General features: G+C 52.5%; 5 protein-coding genes across 5 annotated transcripts; 4 read left to right on the top strand and 1 right to left on the bottom strand.

The window, feature by feature from the left end:
* Positions 1-113: 113 nt before the first annotated feature.
* On the top strand, positions 114-2,607 carry P170DRAFT_433855 (putative aromatic amino acid aminotransferase). Its single transcript, XM_024848590.1, has 3 exons — positions 114-688; positions 795-1,377; positions 1,492-2,607. Exons 1-3 carry the CDS (start codon positions 568-570, stop codon positions 2,543-2,545), a joined length of 1,758 nt encoding a protein of 585 aa, XP_024707254.1. The 5' UTR covers positions 114-567; the 3' UTR covers positions 2,546-2,607.
* Positions 2,608-2,975: 368 nt separating this feature from the next.
* On the top strand, positions 2,976-4,001 carry P170DRAFT_422880 (IMPACT family protein; the record flags this gene model as incomplete). Its single annotated transcript, XM_024847469.1, has 1 exon — positions 2,976-4,001. The coding sequence occupies one exon, from the start codon at positions 2,976-2,978 to the stop codon at positions 3,999-4,001; it is 1,026 nt and encodes a 341-aa protein (XP_024707253.1).
* An 808-nt stretch (positions 4,002-4,809) lies between these two features.
* On the bottom strand, positions 4,810-5,257 carry P170DRAFT_433853 (uncharacterized protein). The gene has a single exon (XM_024848589.1). The coding sequence runs from the start codon at positions 5,226-5,228 to the stop codon at positions 5,049-5,051; it is 180 nt and encodes a 59-aa protein (XP_024707252.1). The 5' UTR covers positions 5,229-5,257; the 3' UTR covers positions 4,810-5,048.
* Positions 5,258-9,742: 4,485 nt separating this feature from the next.
* Positions 9,743-10,900, top strand: P170DRAFT_422879 (lytic polysaccharide monooxygenase AA11 family protein; the record flags this gene model as incomplete). Its single annotated transcript, XM_024847468.1, has 1 exon — positions 9,743-10,900. One exon carries the CDS (start codon positions 9,743-9,745, stop codon positions 10,898-10,900), a length of 1,158 nt encoding a protein of 385 aa, XP_024707251.1.
* An 812-nt stretch (positions 10,901-11,712) lies between these two features.
* On the top strand, positions 11,713-13,275 carry P170DRAFT_433851 (60S ribosomal protein uL4). Its single transcript, XM_024848588.1, has 4 exons — positions 11,713-11,876; positions 11,991-12,085; positions 12,159-12,309; positions 12,383-13,275. Exons 1-4 carry the CDS (start codon positions 11,767-11,769, stop codon positions 13,146-13,148), a joined length of 1,122 nt encoding a protein of 373 aa, XP_024707250.1. The 5' UTR covers positions 11,713-11,766; the 3' UTR covers positions 13,149-13,275.
* The last annotated feature ends 4,582 nt before the right edge of the window (positions 13,276-17,857 follow it).

Below are 17,857 nucleotides of genomic sequence, written 5' to 3'. Positions count from 1 at the left end.
GCCCTTATGTCAGCGGTGCCTGTTTGGTCACGTGGTGTCTCCTTTGAAGCGAAGAGATCCATGGAGTGTTTCTTACCAATGGAATATCCGAATAACTCCTAGTTGACTACTAGTTGACTCATAGTCATGGCACTCAGTCTCCCCCCGTCGACTCCCGCCTACTGCGTACTGTCGGTCCCCATATCTCTCCCAACCCCGCAACCCCCCAGTCAGCTTCTCTCGGATTTGTCCGATAAGACATCAAATCCGCCATCGTCGACACAAATCCCGTCTTTCGTCCGGCGCAACCAGTCAGGATGGCCACCAGGATTCCATGTGGAGCGCCCACCGGCGACGTTGGCTTATCAAGCAACATCGCTTTGGTCTGATAGCGCTTCCTTCTTATATGCCTGCCTTTCCGTGTCTCGTAGGATTCTTAATAATGCTTGGGATCAAGGCCAACTTGCCGTAAAACCCCGTCCATTTGTCTTTCCTTCTGTTTATTTATGAACCATCGACTGTCGAACCTCAGCGATTGCGTCATCGTCCATTGAGTAGCCCTGCATAGAAGAATCCGTGTTGTCCGCGATGGCTCCTCCGTTGGATCTATCCCATCACTTTTCCTACGCCACCAAACGGCGCGAGGCCAGCTCAATCAAAGATCTGTATAAATACTTCTTGATCCCGGGCATTGCAAACCTAGCCGGTGGTAAGTGGAATGGTCGCTGGTTCGTGATGGATGGATAGAACCTTATCTGCCATCCGAACCACTCCGTCGCCCTCGCTGATCGTTTCCCCCCATTGTCCATCTCCAGGTCTTCCAAATGCCTCCTACTTTCCCTACGACACCCTCGAGGCGTCCGTCGCTCGTCCAGAGCGCTTTGCACCCTCGGATTCTGATGCGAAAACGAAATCTTCAGGGGACCCGCGCTCATCCGCTCGGGTGACGGTCCCCAAAGAGAGTTCAACGGCCAATCTGCAAAAGAAGATCGATGTCACCACGGCCCTGCAATACGGAACCATCGAGGGTCTTCCTCCGCTGGCTGAATTCGTCCGCCAATTCACCCGCGAGCATCTGCATCCCAACGTGCCCTACGCCAACGGTCCCGATACCTTGCTGACCTGCGGCGCGACCGATGGCTTCTCCAAGGTCATCGAGGCCTTCACCAATATCTGGGACCCAGATCGCGACTGGATCCGCCATCGCGAGGGCATCCTCTGCGAGGAGTTCGTGTACATGAATGCCGTGGCTACCGTCAAGCCCCGTGCTCTCAACGTGGCGCCGGTCGCGATCGACGCCCAGGGGATGCTGGCGCACGGCAAGGGGGGTTTGGCGGACGTGCTCAGGAACTGGGATAATCGGAAAGGTCGCCGGCCGCATGTCCTATACACCATCACGTAAGTGGCGCTGCAATGGCGTGGAGGAATCTTTGAAAGGGACGCGGTTCCTTGTCGTCAATGACGGCCACATGGCGGGCGACAGCTAACGGTTCTGCATATTCTTGGCAACAGCATCGGCCAGAATCCCACGGGCGGCATTCTGTCCGTCGAACGACGAAAAGAAATCTACGCTCTCTGTCAGCAATACGATATCATCATCGTCGAGGATGATCCCTACTGGAATCTGCAGTACCCCTCCGCGAAGAGTCTCTCCGCCCAATACCGCGGCACGTCCGTCGACACCGCGTCGTCGACGCGCAATTACAACGCCCACGGCCGGTCATCCGGATATAAATTCCTAGACTCCCTGGTCCCGTCGTATCTGTCCATCGATACGGACGGGCGCGTCGTTCGCCTCGACACGTTCTCCAAAACCATCGCGCCCGGATGTCGTCTGGGATGGGTCACCGCGCAGCCGGCGATCATCGAGCGGATCGCTCGCATCGGGGAGACAACGACGCAGCATCCCTCGGGCTTTGTCCAGGCCATGGTGGCCGAGCTCATTTTGGGACAGCAGACCGACGACGCCGCTGCTGCGACCAAGAAGCAGGGCGATCAGGGCTGGAAAATGGACGGCTGGGTGCGATGGCTGGAAGGGCTGCGAGGAGGCTATGAAGAACGCATGCAGGACATGTGCAGCACTCTCGAAGAAGGCAAATACATCATCGATGCAGGTGATGACGCAGAGGCCGCGGACGAAAGCGCCTGGGAGGTGGTGGACAAAGTACAGATGTACGATTTTGTCTGGCCAGAGGGCGGCATGTTCGTGTGGATCAAAGCGTCCTTCGAGACTCATCCCTTGCATGGGAAGTACCCCGTCGAGAAACTGTCCCGAGCATTCTGGGTGTTCCTGACGCAATCTCCACACCTCTCTCTGCTGGCCCCTGGCAGCTTGTTTTCTCCCTCTCAGCAGATCGCGGACCGATCGCATCCCTACTTCCGATTGAGTTTCACGGCAGTTCCTAGAGACGATGTCAAGAGAGTCACCGAGAGACTGGTGAATGGTTTCCGCGCATTCTGGCAGAAGAAGGATCTGGATGGCATTGACGTAGATGGTGATGTATCAGAAATGCTTCAGTCCTTGCGGGTGGGGGGAGTGAGCAACATGCTGGGTATGGGTTGTTAATTAGATTGTTATTTTCGCGTAGCGGCATTTCCTTTTTTCACTAATATTATCATTTATTTGATGCTTTAATCTTGAAGTTGTTCGTTGAGCTAGAACTGATGACCACTAACGATTCAAATATATATATCCGAGAATTTACCATCAGTATTGCTGCCAGACCAGGATTTCCCTTGGTTGTGGGAAAATATCGAGAATGAAGAGCCTATTCAATGCGTACATAGCACTATTGTAATGAAGACTCGTCAATTGACTAACACTCTATTCATTGTAAAAAACAAGTGGAAATTGAAGTTGAACCATAGAGCGACTGACTCAGCACAGCCGAAAATGACATGAGCGGGGAGGGAAATCCGAATGAATCCTCACCCCTCAACTTCGCCAATCCAATCCCCCGCAGTCGCGGACTGCGCAACCTCCTCAATGCGCGACAATGTCCTCCCAACTCGAATCCCTACAGAACACTGACCTGGCCGAAGAAATCGAAGCCATCAATGCCATCTACGAACCCGACACCGTGGTCGTCACCAGCACCCCCGGGTCCAATAACTCTACGGTTACGTCTACGCTGGACCTAGGCAGCTCTGGGTCCCCGGATTCAAGCGCCCTCTCTACGACCGTGAAGCTCCAAATCCCCAATCACCCACACCTGTCTTTTATTCTGGGTTTCGACCCCTCGTACCCCGACACCCCGCCTCGGATCCTGGGGACGGCGTCGACCGCGTCGCGCGGCGAGGGGAAAGTAGCCGTCGACGTGCTGGAAGATATCGTTGGGCGAAGCTACCAGCCTGGTGTGGTCTGTCTATTCGACGTTATCAACGAGGCGGTGGAGGCCTTCCAGGAGTTGAATATCGGAGGCAGCAACAGCAGCAGCAACAACGATGGAAACAACGGGGGAGCACACGGCGACGAGCCGGCAACTTCCTCAGATCTGAAACCAGAGGAGATCGCGACGCTCTCGCTCCGCGATAGCTTCGGCATAGACAGCCCCCCGGACTGGATCCTCTCGGACGTGGTAACGGAGAAGAAATCGGTGTTTGTCGCGCGAGTCGCCCGGGTATCTAGTCTTGAGCAGGCTCAGGCGTACCTGGACTATCTGCTCGCGACGGAGAAGAAGGTGGCGGCGGCCACGCACAATATCAGTGCGTGGCGGATCCGGCAGCAGAAGCCTGTTGCCGGCGGAGGGAAGGGCGAATCCACGGAGATGATCGTGCAGGACTGCGACGACGACGGCGAGACGGCGGCCGGCGGCCGTCTGCTTCACCTCATGCAGTTGATGGATGTGTGGGATGTGGTCGTCGTGGTTACGAGATGGTACGGTGGAATCCACCTGGGGCCGGATCGATTTCGCATCATCAACGCCGTCGGCCGAGATGGTCTGATCAAAGGAGGCTTTGTCAAGGAGTCCGGCGGAGGAGGCGGCAGTGGTGACAAGGGGAAGAAGAAAGGGAAGAAATGATTTGGAAAAGAAAGAAAAAAAAATTATGGTTACAATTTCTTCGCTCAGATGTGGATATTGGGGATTTTCGCCTCTATTCTGGTCTGCTCGTTCATTCCATGCCAGTTTGAGCAGAACGGAATCACGAAGATCCTCTTTCTTTCCCCCTTTCTCTTTCGCCCCTCTGGCCCTCTGGGCTATGCAAAAACCAATCCTCCACGGAGTGCCCGGTTCAGTCAACCTCGAATGAATAGTAGCTTCGACTTCGCAAGGCTGCTGGACTTGGACCCAGCACCTGGTTGTCTTGGCGGAATACTACACTGCGAGTTAGAGTGGTCGGCCCCCAACAACCCGCCGGTTCAACTCGTCCTTTCACGCAGAATGAAAAAGGGGTTGAATACGGGGGCCGCCGAGTGGCAGTGGATAGTATCCATCGACGATGGAATGTTGCATTTTGACCAGGCAGGCAGACAAAGGTGTCTGGCATGGGGTGTAGAATCATAGCATCGAACTCGGTCAGGCACGGATCTAGAATCGATGCCAACGCAGAGAAGTGACATCGAGTGAATTAAGATCTACAAGATTTGATGGGTAAGGCCTTGGCTTTTGCCAAAGATGTCGCACGGTCAGTCGATAGATGGGCCCTTTGCTGGCACATCGGGAGTAGCAGGTAGTACCTTGGTTCTGCATATTAAGTAATAGCATAGACTTCTCCAGGTCTCCACTCTGCATGCTCTATAGACCATATGAAATATGGATAACCAAATCAAAATACGAGGTATGCAATCTGCCCGTCCCCATCCCCAATCGCTTCAGAATCATCTAGAAGCTCAAATTTCCAATCCAACCTGTTCCTGGGAACTAGCTTACATGCCCCACAACAACAAGCAAGCAAGAAAGCAAGTGCTGACTGCTGACCGGGAGAAAAGAAAAATAAAAAAAGGGGGAGTTCTCGGACAAGATGATTTTCAGGAACCAGCTTGGCGCACCAGGCGTACCCCGGAAAGAAAGTAACCAAAAACCAACATTCTAGCGGATTACCACGGTAGGACTTGCAGGAAGGAGTCCCTAGTGCGAGGTAGTACGCTGTACGCAGTATAGCGGTAGCAGGAGTAGTATTTTGGGAGCAGGAGCTAGGTGGCCCGCAGAGCCTACCCCGAAGATTACCAGGGTCGGTAGGGTGAAAAAGCCCGAGGTAGCATTGACTGTCAGTATCTGCAGGGGATTCTGCAGGCTATGCAGGGCCATTTTCTTTGTTGGTTTCGACTTCCTGGTCGTTCTGGCTCGGACTCTTTGTTGTTTTTTTCACATGGACTGTGCCATCTGCTAGGGCCTGGATCACCTGACGTGGAGACGAAACGAAACGAAACCAAACGAGACAAGACGAGATGCGACAAGACACCCCAAACCCTGCGTTTCAGATCTATTGCCCGAACTCTAGAGGCAGGTGTCAAGTCTCAGGTGTCAGCTAGGCTTCGTTGGGCACTAGTCCCATCCTCTGTATCTGCTGGTACAGCGTATTGGTTTTTCTAGCCCTATCCAGATCGTTTCTAGTGTCTTGTCCCTAGGGGACTAAGTCCCTAGCTCTCGGGCTAGGCCAGAATCGATGAACTAGATCACCTGGGAGGAGATACGGAGTGGCTACTACTGCTAGTACTGCTAGTAGTAGGAAGGTAAGCTGACGCTGTTTCGGCCCGCGCATGAATGCGAGCTGTTGTGCGAGGCTGTGCTGTGCGACAGAGCTCGTACGATTTCTTCCCACTTAGTCTTTTTGGGCTGGGGGTGGATGTATGTACTAGCCATGAAGTGCAGGGGACAGTGAAAGCGAAAATGTCCGTCGGGGTGCAGATTCGGATACATGGAGCAGGGAGGGACAGGGCCAAGCGCTACGTTGTGTGATCGATGTGATTGAGATCCATAATCCATCATCCCACCCCGCTCTTTGTCTATCAGTTACCGCATCGAGGATATGTAGAACGGCCACTCAGAGCTTGTAGCTCACGGTAGTCCGGAGGTACACTTGGACAAGTAGGGTAGGTAGGTGCTTGTGTTCCCGTTAGCCGCCGGGCCTGGGCGGGGAGAGGGGGGACGATGATCATGATCCTGATCTGATCCTAGCCCTGGTGCATGCCGCATTCCATGGCAGGTCGGTGACGGCCCATGTGGTACAGTGGTGACTGGTGACGCCGGAAAGGGCCCCATGCGCGACAGTTGGAAGTGGGCGAGACTGAGCGGCTAGAAGGGCCAAGCCCGTTGGTTCGTGGCTCCGGAGATAAACGCCCACGTTGACTGATTTCCCGAGGGTGGAGGTCCGGGCTATGGGTTACAGGCTATCCAGGCTACTGTACAGAGTGCGTTTGCTTTCTTACGAGACATGGATCGGTCCTGTGTGTGTTGGCAATTGGCATGCCAGCTCGCTGGCTGGCTGGGCAGAGGATTTCCCGGAAGCAGGTACTCTGTAAGGTACCAAACTCTGTCGAGAGGTCCAGGGACCAGAATCATCATCAAGAGGAAAAAGAAAAAAGAAAAGAAAGAAAAAGAAAATGATCAAATCAGAGGTCCCGGGGACGTGGTCCGATTCCCTGGCACGGAGAAGGTTCCCTTTGGAGATAAAGCGCAGATCACGGAAAAGGCCTCCCCCTCGTCGATTCTGATTGCGCAGTCCGTAATTCGCGATTCGCCTTCAGAGTTCGCGGAAAACAAGGAAGAAAAGCCGCCGTCACAAAAAGCATGGCATTTCCCGCCCCTGATTGGCCCGGGGCCCTGCGGTAGTCGGCAAATCATTGAGCAGCGCGGGGCAGAATGAATCTATCTGAAACACAAATCCATCCAGATCTCGAACCCTCCGGTTCCTCTCTCCAAAAGTTCTAAGCGATATGGCATGTGGATAACGCAGGACATGCGGTCAGTTTACTTGGGACGCGCCCGTCGACGTAATGTCAACGAGATTAACGATCCAAACTTTGCGCCTCCACCGCGCCGGCCAGATGATGGGAGGATCCGAACTTCGCGGTCGGATGGGTCAGATGCGGAGGTCGGAACCATGGCTCGACGGTATTTTTGCTCGTCCTTTTTTGATATCTGCACTCGGGGACGCAGGAGGTGCAGAGATCGTCCGCTTGGGGAATCCTTGTGTTGGCCAAGTCGTCGAGATTCGCTCAAACACGAAATGTCATAGGTCGAGGAGCCCTTGCTTCCCAACCTCATCGGACTGCCCCCTCGATAGTGCTGCGTAGTAATATATTCATGGCTATTATTATCCGCCGGGGTTTGGGGCGAACGATATTTTAAGAGCATCAAGGCGTTTTAGCCCGGGAAACGCAACATGTCTTGCACCGGCGATGTTCCTGCAAACCGCCCAGTCGCCACACCACCGGCCAGAGGCGCTAACGCGGTGGCCATTCAGCCCGGAGAATTTCACGGCCAACACAGCCCATGCCGGGCCAAAGCTGAGAGGTAATCCATAATTGAGTAATCGTGCATAAACGGGATCCATCGCGTCCCCTCAACTCTCCAGAGTATACGAGTCAACGCACACAGCGAAAAAGAAAAATGAAAATGAAAACTCTTTTTCCATTACCTGACGGGAATGTCCTGGAACTTGTCGCAGACCTCCGTAATCTCGTCTGGAAATTGGATTCATCAGAGTCGATGGCAGGCTCGGGTGCCTTCCTGGTAGTAATGGGAGTCTCCCGAGCAATCCATCCTCAGGGAAGCGAGATTAACCGGTTTCATCAACCGATGGCTGTCAGTGTCAGTTCAGTCCGTTGCCTTTCCCTTGTCTCGCTCGTCGTCAGGCAGGGTTTATGGAATTCGCCCCACGGGCCGAGCGGTCAGCTCCGGTGTAGACAAGTCTTGGATGATTATTACTCGATACAAAAAATTCTTCTCTTTTCTTTTTTTCTCATCTAAGCTTTGGGGGTCATGTCGCATGAGGATGACGATGCAGAGCGAAGGATCTTTTCCTAGGCTGGGGCGGGTTTGTCCATTCACATCTCGCCGTCCAGGCCCTGGCAAGTGGGCGACGGGACGAGACTATGACACCTGGACGCCCGGCGGATGGAAAGATCCATTCTTCGCTGGGAAGTGGGACATGTAGGTGCTAGTTAGGTTGATCGCACACGATGATTCCCCATTCTTGCGGTCAGTCCGCTTGGAAGGTCGTCAGTGGCCGGTACTCCCAGGTTCCAGGCGGGAAGTCGTGAAGCGTCCATTTCCCCAAGGGATTAATTTGTTAGGTAACAGTGTGGAAGGAATTAGATTGAGGGTGATGAGATCGAGTGCAGCGGCAGGGCGATGTAACTCTACCTATGGAGTACTACCAGGTAGAATCCCCAGGTGAAGAGACGGGGTTCCGTACGGTGAATACCAAAAATACGGCGGCTTGCATTTCCTCGGCCTTAAGCGTGGTGATTGGCTGCAGATCCGCCGAGAGGAGCCGTCCCAGCGCCAATTGCCCGCGACCGAGGCCAATCAGCTGCCAGAGTGCCCCTCCCGAACCAGGCGCTTGGGCGGATGGTGTGACACCATCGAGCGCAACTTTAAGGCCCCCCCGACTCTAGGGGCAAGAAGGAGGGGATTCTAGTAAACGACGATGGCTGGGCACCTTGCTTTGTTTTTTCTTTTTCTTTTTCTTTTTTTTTGTGTCTGTGAATGTTCGACCGGAAAGGTGAAGGTGAAACTGCGTCGATCGAGGCGCATGTCTGACTGCGACTGTTGGTAAGATACGACATGGAATCAATCCCTGTGGCGCCCCCCTGGTCAGGTACCCGCAGCAGCGGACGGTTTTCTCCGTTCGTCGACCGATCTTCACTGGCTGCGCCCTGCAGCCACTCAAGCGCTGGCCTTCACCACCGTTGTACTGCCTCCGTAAACTCTGTTCATCGTCAGTCGCCTCAATCCAATCCTCGATGCTCATTCCCAAATTCTCGAGTCTCCACCGCCGATGGGGCTGTTTCATGTCCGCCCAAATGCATCCAATTGAGCCCCCATCCATCAGCTTGTCGCTTGCCCACTTTCCAGGGTCCCCGTTATGCCTGATGATTGACTGATTCACTGCTTTTTTTTCCACCCCCACTCGCTACCCTCCCTTTTCCCCTTCAATCGGCAATCGCATTGGATCTGATATAGTGCCGGGCTCATTGAGTTCAAACTATATAACACCCCTCGCCGTCGGCTGGTCTGCTCTCTTTTTTTCTTCTCTCCATCCCAATCACGCAGCGCGCTTCAATCCTTTACTCTCGCAACGGTTTCGACTGTCAAACAGGCCAGGTTCCTGTTTCGTTCTTCATTCCTTCATTTGTGAATACTGTTTTTGTGGTTTCGCCTGTGGCAGACTACGTCATTCCTTCTCTGAGTCTATCAAAGGGTTTGTTCCGCCTCTTTCTTTGTGTGAATCCATACTGCCTATAATCTCCGGACTTCATTGTCCCCGGTTCTTTCACCATTGTTGAGTTCCCCGGATCCCGCACTCTATTCCCATTGTTGAAGAGCCTGGAATCTGCTGTCCTGCAATCTATAAATATGCAGACGTCTTGGCTCTTTCTCTCGTTCTCCATTTCCAACTCACATCATCATCTCCGCACGAATACTCTTCATACGAATATCTTGCTGACTCTTTGACACAAAAGTTTTCGATACTCTCAGCTTTTCAACGTCTTCCAAGTTCTGAGTTCGTCCGGTACGATCAGAATTTCGCCAAACTCACAACCACATTCTTCGAATCAAGAACGGTTTCAGTTTAACAGTCAACCTTCGACAAAATGTTCTCCAAGACCGGTTTCGTTTCCGCCCTTCTGGGTGCCACCGCCGTCCAGGGTCACATGTTGATGAACACGCCCGCTCCCTACGGCGCTGACTCTCTCAACAACTCCCCTCTCGAGGCGGACGGCAGCGACTTCCCCTGCAAGCAGCGTGACGGCGTCTACGCCGCCGCCAGCTCCGAGAACATTCTCAACATTGGCGAGGCCAACCCTCTGAAGTTCACTGGCAGTGCCACCCACGGTGGTGGTTCTTGCCAGGTCTCCCTGACCAAGGACCTCGAGCCCACCAAGGACTCCAAGTGGATGGTCATCAAGTCCATTGAGGGTGGCTGCCCCGTCAACGCCGAAGGCAACCTTCCCGAGAACCCCGACGGCAGCGGTTCCACCGAATTCAAGTACACCATTCCCGATGGCATCGAGCCCGGCAAGTATACTCTTGCCTGGACCTGGTTCAACCGTATCGGTAACCGCGAGATGTACATGAACTGCGCGCCCGTCACCGTCAAGGGCGGCTCCTCCGCCAAGCGCTCGCCCGTCAAGCGCGACGCCAGCTTCCCCGACCTGTTCGTCGCCAACGTCAACGGCTGCACCACCCCCGAGGGCAAGGACATCCGCTTCCCCAACCCTGGTGAGGAGGTCGAGTATGCTGGTGACGAGGCCAACCTGGCCGCCGAGGGCAGCGAGGCCTGTACCGGTACCCCCTCCTTCGGAGGCTCTGGCAACACCCCCGCCTCCGGTGGCTCCTCCGGCGGCTCCAGCGATGAGGGATCTGGCGACGAGGGATCCGCGCCCGCTCCCGCTCCCACCACTGCCCCGGCTCCTGCTCCGTCCGCTCCCGCCGACGGTGGTGTCTTCGCTCCTACCACCCAGCCCGCCGCCGACCCTGCTCCCACCCAGCCCGCTGCCGGTGGTGACAGCACTGGCGCCTCCGGTGCTCAGTCCGGTGCCTGCACCTCCGAGGGCCAGTGGAACTGCATTGACGGCTCCAACTTCCAGCGCTGCGCCAACGGCCAGTGGACCCCCGCTCAGCCCATGGCCGGTGGCACTCAGTGCACTCCTGGCCAGGCTGCCGAGCTCGCCGTCGCTGCTCTCAAGCCTCGCATGCTCTCTGAGATGCGCCACCGCAAGCGCGCTCACGGTGCTCACCGCCACGCGTAAATGACCCTTCTCATTTCCCGCTGAGCGGGGTGAGGAGCTCACTCGCTTTGCGCGTTTGTTGATTTTTCTTGTTTTTCTTTCTTTTCCTGTCACTGGTGGTCTGACTACTTGTGAGGAACCCGATTTGGTTTGTCGTTTCTTTTTTCTTTTCTCAACATGTACACTTAAAGAGAGATGAGAAAAGAAGTGATTTTCTTTATTGTAAAGATCGTTTCGATTTTCAATTTTTTATACCTTTTTCAATAGATTATTTGATCAATTATCCGCTCGACGCATTGTTCCTGGTAAACTGTAGTATTTCTTGTCAGATAAGTAGATAGTATAGATGGAGTAGATAACTCCGATGTTGCCGATCATCATCACTTATCGATTTGTTAGAACGAAGGATTCTGTGTTGATCCTTAACATGTCAGACATTGTAGGTTTTGATGACGTTGGATGGCTTCAGGTGGCAGTCAACGTGACCTGTCAACTGTTGCGGCATGACAGATTGAGTCGGCAAATGGATGTATTGTGCATTGATGGAATGGATAGATAGATAGAATACAAAAGTGATATTTGATGCGGGGTACGGAGTATGCAAAGACTACAAAGTAGATCAAGATAACCTCGTACTATGAAATTGGGATTCCAAGAAGTCCTCCACACCGCCTTCGAAGGAATGGAGTGCTAGCAACCTGAGGTGTCAGTTTACCGCCAAGACCCTTGCCAGCGAGGCCGACCCAAAACGGCAACGAGGGCTTAGGGTTTGCCGTTGGGCGGGCCCACCACTCGCGGCAGACTAAGCGAAAATTTCCACAGCCCATCGTGAGTTACTCGATCTTCAACCTCGAACGACGACAACGACCACCTCACCGTCGACAACAATGGCGTCTCGTCCTACCGTCACTATCGCCACGGCTGATGGCAAGGCCAGCGGGGCCACCTACCCCCTGCCTGCTGTTTTCACCTCGCCCATCCGTCCTGATATCGTCCAGTATGTTTTTCGATGATTTTTCTACTCGCTCGGGACTCGAAGGAGAAGGGCCGGGAAACGCAGCAATGGCAGAACAAAAGCGACAGATGGCTGACGGGGTTTTCCTCATTACAGGCAGGTTCACACCGGTATGGCGAAGAACAAGAGACAGCCTTATGCCGTGAGCGAGAAGGCTGGTGAACAGACCTCCGCTGAGTCCTGGGGTACCGGTATGTGGATATCGAAAAATTCTTCAATTTGCATGCGATGAATTGAGTTGCTAATGATCGATTTTTTCTGCAGGTCGCGCTGTCGCTCGTATCCCCCGTGTCTCCGGTGGTGGTACTCACCGTGCTGGTCAGGCTGCTTTCGGTAACCAGTGCCGTTCCGGTCGTATGTTCGCTCCTACCAAGGTCTGGCGCAAGTGGCACCAGAAGGTGAACGTTGGTCAGAGGTATGAAATAACGGGATTCGCTGCGATGAGATTCGATATGGGGAATCAAGAGGACTAACTTGTGCTCGCATAGACGTTTCGCTACCGCCTCCGCTCTGGCTGCTTCTTCCGTCCCTGCCCTCCTCTTCGCTCGTGGTCACCGCGTTGCCAACATCCCCGAGGTCCCTCTGGTTGTTGACTCCAAGACCTTCGAGGGTGCTGCCATTGCCAAGACCAAGGCCGCTGTCTCTCTCCTCCAGGCTCTTGGTGCCGGCGCCGAGCTCGTCAAGGTCCAGAAGTCCAAGAAGGTCCGCGCTGGTAAGGGTAAGCTGAGGAACCGTCGCCACCGCCAGCGCCGCGGTCCCCTCGTCGTCTACAACCCCGAGGTTGACGGCAAGGAGCTCGTCCGTGCTTTCCGCAACATCCCCGGTGTTGAGACCTCTTCCGTCTTCAACCTGAACCTCCTCCAGCTTGCCCCTGGTGGTCACCTTGGTCGCTTCATCGTCTGGACCTCCTCCGCCTTCCAGTCCCTGGACCAGGTCTACGGCACCACCTCCACCCCTGCCGCCCTCAAGAAGGACTACCTCCTGCCCCAGAACGTTGTCTCCAACGCTGATCTGTCTCGCCTGATCAACTCCTCTGAAATCCAGTCCGTTCTGCGTGCTCCTAAGGGTGAGGCCCGCACCAAGCGTGCCCACGTCCAGAAGAAGAACCCTCTCCGCAACAAGCAGGTCATGCTCCGTCTCAACCCCTACGCCGCTGCTTTCTCGAAGGAGAAGCTCGGCCAGAAGTCCGTTGAGTCCGCTGGCAAGCCCGAGAGCGCCTCCAAGGGTTTCCTTAACGTTCTCCGCGAGGAGTAAATTAGGGATTCTTGACGTGAATCGGATTTGTGTTTGATATGAGTTTTTTCACTTCGGTTAAAAGGTAGCCAAAAACAAGCAAATGAATTAAGGATTTGCAATACCCCGGAACGATAATAATAACGACATTCTGTAACAATGTTGGTTTTATTACGTAGATGGCTCTGCCTTGTTCGTTTAATTGCTGTAGTGTCTCGTAGGCTTACACCTCGTCGACCGGGTATCTGTCACCGTCTCATCGCCGATGTTCCTCGTCCTTGGATTTGGTTAAGTGTAACACTGAACTTATATCATGTTCTATTTTGACATTGCTGGCAAGTTCACTGCATATATTATTCGAATTCTCTTTATACTTTGTGGTCTTCTTTCCCTACCATAATATCAAAGCATCCAATGTCCGCACCATGGTCATGTCTCCCCTCTCTCCATTCCAAGTCAGGCCATTCGCTAAACGTACGTTTTCCCTTGTTTACTATTGTAGCCCATTCTCTTTTTATATGAGTATGAGTGTATGGTTTCAAGGCCTCACGGTTCTTGTTCAACCACGATGCACCTATATAGCTTCATGTACTGACTGAACATTAGTTGGTTGGAAAAGGCCAATTGAAGTCGACTTCCTCATCAATTGATAGATTCATCAAAAGCAGTTTGCAGGACCACGCTACAGTGGACGGTACATCTTCTAACTCATAGTACTCCAAAGGATAGGTTGATTTGGTTCTGAAAATTGGAATAATCGTCTCTAGTTGATAGAAATATTCCTTTCTCACAACACTATAATTGGTAAATACTCGTTGAGGAGACCAAGGGGATCGATCGACCGACGGGTTATAGAGTAGATGGGAGTGCTTGGAGTTACTGCCTAAAGGGTCGCCTACACAACGCTCTCAGCTCACTTGCAATATACCATAATAGCGCTTCTCGCAGACATGTCGAATGAGGCAACTATTCGAGATTTCTAGCAAAGATAGAAAGTTAGACGATTAATGTTTAATATGCATCTATCATCTTGAGACCGATATGGAAATATACAAGGTATTTATGGTTGGGTCGGGAGGTCTTGGTCTAGGGTCTGTTCTGTTCTGGTCTTCTGCTTTGGTAGGTGTTTGCTGTACTTCTTCAGAGGCCATTATGTATAACATTACTATTACGTAGCCGAGGGAAATAGATTTACTAATTCCTAGATGAATCAAAGTCTGACTGAATTCTCGGTGTTTTGCTATGTCGATTGAAAGAAATCATGGGCTAAATTCTCCATAAAGTTCTGGTGATATGGCATGGAAGTAATCAAAATATAGAAGCGGTTATGAGATGAACACGTGAACCGTGCCCTTGACAAGGACACTTCCTACACAAGAGTATAAGTTCTCTGCATGACGAATAGCAAAGCCTTATGCGTTCAAGGTGTACACAGCAATATTGTCGCTCAAATTCAACCGCAATGAATGTCAGCATGTATACCGCCCGACACGGCCGAGACCTACATCTCAGGCAATCTAGATCAACGGTGTTAGTTCGAGATCAACCCCCATTGGTGTTCTTGATTGATTGGCAAAAATCTCCGCCAGAGTCCAAGCGCCACGACCAACAGATGACTTGCGCTACTTCAAATCTCAGGGTTTAGCTTCACCAGCCCTTGTAGATATCCAAGGTGCCTATATCCTAGGTCGACAGGGTATATGACAAATTTAGACCTCGGCATTTGCTGTGCCGAGTCGTATTATGCCATCTGTCGACTGTGTGGTGGGTAGAGTCAGATAATAGTATATCTGTCTGTAAATTAATTTAACTTGGGATAGCTAAGAGCTTCATCCTCGAAAAAGGCACGAAGCTTTTTTTTGGGACGGTAATAGTATCATGTGTCAAGGCTTTTTTTTTTTTTTTTTTTTTTTTTTTTTTTTTTTTTTTTTTTTCTCGCTCGAGGTCAAACAGTTTGACACATGACAGAATGCAATTACCATCCGAGGTCCATACATCGACCACTCTACTACAGACAAGGCATCCATGTTCGAATCCACCACCGGTGAGGAGAGTATACCACGCACCGTCAGTGGAAGGAATATGCTCCGTACTCCGTTAGTATACAAACCAACAGCAACCAGGAAATACGACTCGCAATCCGGAACGACAGGCCAGATCTTCCGTCTACCCGTCTGGCACTTAATCAGATGCAGTCTTATTTACCGAAAAAAAGGCCCGACCTCCTATCGATTTCTTTTTTTTTAAACCCCCCCGGTCTGGAGGCCGGAAGAGTACCGGGATGCTCTAGACACACAGGTGGCGAGGCGGCTCGCCCCGATTCACCAACTAACGCCGGAGTGATGGGCCGAAGCCAATTAATCTACGGCGTCGAGATACATAATCAGAGCTTTCGGACCGGGAGGGAGGCTACGAGCAGTCGCACAGACGACGGAGGGCCAACGGGCTGCTTGGCACGATGCGAACTGGATATAGTGCCGCCTGGATTATATTGGCCCTAGGCCAGGGGAGGCGACCGTAGCATGGCAAGATGGCAGGGAAGATACCATGAAAGCAGACAAGCTAACCTGAAAAATCAAATCAAATAATTTCTCTCAATGTTTGTCCCCCTCTGCGCAGACGGGTTAGTGTCGTGCTTTTGTAGATTTTGGCCGTCAAGGCTCCGTTGGCTGCGGGTAAATTGGTGTCTTGGTTTAATATATCCATTGCGTAAGATTGGGGGTTGAGTGTCTAGTGGGTGGTAGTGTGTTGCTGCGGCAGGATCCCAGGGTATGACCAAGAGGGTTGGACCTGGCCATGTGTCTGACTGTCTGTATGACCTTGACATTCTTGCTACAGACATTATTGAATACTATACTAGAATACTCCTACTCGGTCAATGCAGACTCCGTCCGGCATTTGAGGCGGCGGCAATGGCGAATCCTCACGGGCAGGCGGTGGCCGCGTAGGCACTGCGATCGGCGCCAACGTGGCTTGGGAGATCCACTTCTTTCCGGTTGGAGCATCCTGTGATTGCGTTAATATGATTATATTATTATATGCGAATAGTCGAATATTCCGAAAATACTACACGAGTTGAGTAGGTCGATCATATGCTCATCCTCTGGAAGTCGGCCTTCCTGCCGACATCTGCCTGGATCCAGTTCATCCCCGTCCATCCTCCATTCATCATGAATGTTACAAGAAATGACGATAGAATGGAGCAGCCCGGATCCGACAAACTCAAACTGGAACTCGGTTAGGATCGTTAGTTCCAACGGCAGGCCCTTGAACGAACTATCCGGCCCTCGATTAACTTTTCCTCAAATCCCTAGATGCATGCTTTCCTCCTGTCTCGCGCCGCCTCTCGTTACTCGTCCGTCGCCGCCTCCTGATCCGCCCGCGATTTCGAACTATTGGCCTGCCTCCCCTCTATCTGGTTAGGTTTCTGGCCTAGTCCGCTGGTCGATGTTTAATATACGACCCATCACCGGTCGCATGATGCGATGATGTTATGATCGGATTCGGATTCTGATTCTGATACGTCTTGTCGCCCACTGCGTCCGGCGCGGATAGCCGAGGATGAAGAAATGCACGGTCATTGCGATTCGGCCGGTGGATGCCCCCTCCCTTCTGCACGTAAGGCCCAGTTCTCTGCGCCGCGAGTCCAATGACGGCCGCCGGAAATGGGCGACTTTGTCGGGTGAGTTCGTTCCAGCTGCGCCAGTCTGCCTCCCCCGTCGACCTGATTGGAAGTGACGGCCTCTGCGTTGCATAACCTCCCCACTTCTCTTGTTCATCCTATGCGCCGCGACTCCATATGGATTATGGACTCGAATGGCGGATGTATCCATGATCCAATTCCAGCCCTCGCGGACACAGACTGCGTCCTGTGTATGTGTATAGTGTATACTCAGTCAGTGATACCATCTTTACGAGTACCGAGGAACCCTCGGGATTTGGATTTCTTTTCCGACCGTTGGGTCCGACTCCGTCCTGCTCTGCTCGTCTTTATCTCGCCCAAAAATTGAGCCCTTCCAGCCTGTCAGGTGTCACGGCGTAATTGCCATCCTGCTCGGTGATCGACATCGGTACCTAGATATCATCCGGGAATCCCAGGGTTCTTGTTTCTCCTAGTTTAGGCCGAGAACTGACCTGGCCCGGGATTTCGAGATTAAGAGAGATCCTCCGTGAACCCGGGTCTCACCTCTCGTCCTCTTGACATCGCCCATTTTGATTGCTTAATTAATTCATTCATTAATTCATTAATTGACTACTGGTCCGTCCTGGGCCTACCGACACCTTGCAGGGATCTGGGATCCTCCCCCCTCTTTTTCTCTCGGCCCATCTTCTCGAGTTGGTTTGATGGTTTTCGTCCTGCGCAGGGGTTGCTAACGGTAATACTACTTATCATATCCTGCGTATAGGCTACCTCCTGTAGGTATACCTTGTCCAGCACCGTGGACTGTAATCCTCAGCTGGCCATAAGTGTGTACTGTGTACTCCGTAGCAAACCATCATCCGGCCATGTCTCAGACGGTCCGGCGCTAATTCATCCTATCGGAATAGAACCAGACGGGTGGCAGATTTTCGGCTATTTTTTTTCTTCTTTTAGCCTAGATGTCTCCGGAGTACTCTACAGCGTACGTACATGTGGCTTCATTTGAATGAATCAGAAATTTCACTCCAAACATTTTTTTTTTAAAAAAAAAGAAGAAGAAGCAATAACATAAAAAGAAAAAAGTTACTGC

The sequence above is a fragment of the Aspergillus steynii genome (assembly GCF_002849105.1).
Source record: "Aspergillus steynii IBT 23096 chromosome Unknown P170scaffold_2, whole genome shotgun sequence".
NCBI classification, from domain to species: domain Eukaryota; kingdom Fungi; phylum Ascomycota; class Eurotiomycetes; order Eurotiales; family Aspergillaceae; genus Aspergillus; species Aspergillus steynii.
This window is presented reverse-complemented; position numbering and strand designations above follow the sequence as displayed.

Excerpts from the sequence above, each read along its gene's own strand:
- P170DRAFT_433855 (XM_024848590.1), top strand. The coding sequence starts at position 568 with ATGGCTCCTCCGTTGGATCTATCCCATCACTTTTCCTACGCCACCAAA. Across the intron at positions 689-794 it reads CATTGCAAACCTAGCCGGTG|GTCTTCCAAATGCCTCCTAC; the intron begins GTAAGTGGAATG and ends GTCCATCTCCAG. Across the intron at positions 1,378-1,491 it reads CATGTCCTATACACCATCAC|CATCGGCCAGAATCCCACGG; the intron begins GTAAGTGGCGCT and ends TCTTGGCAACAG.
- P170DRAFT_433853 (XM_024848589.1), bottom strand. The coding sequence starts at position 5,228 with ATGGCCCTGCATAGCCTGCAGAATCCCCTGCAGATACTGACAGTCAAT.
- P170DRAFT_433851 (XM_024848588.1), top strand. The coding sequence starts at position 11,767 with ATGGCGTCTCGTCCTACCGTCACTATCGCCACGGCTGATGGCAAGGCC. Across the intron at positions 11,877-11,990 it reads ATCCGTCCTGATATCGTCCA|GCAGGTTCACACCGGTATGG; the intron begins GTATGTTTTTCG and ends TCCTCATTACAG. Across the intron at positions 12,310-12,382 it reads AAGGTGAACGTTGGTCAGAG|ACGTTTCGCTACCGCCTCCG; the intron begins GTATGAAATAAC and ends GTGCTCGCATAG.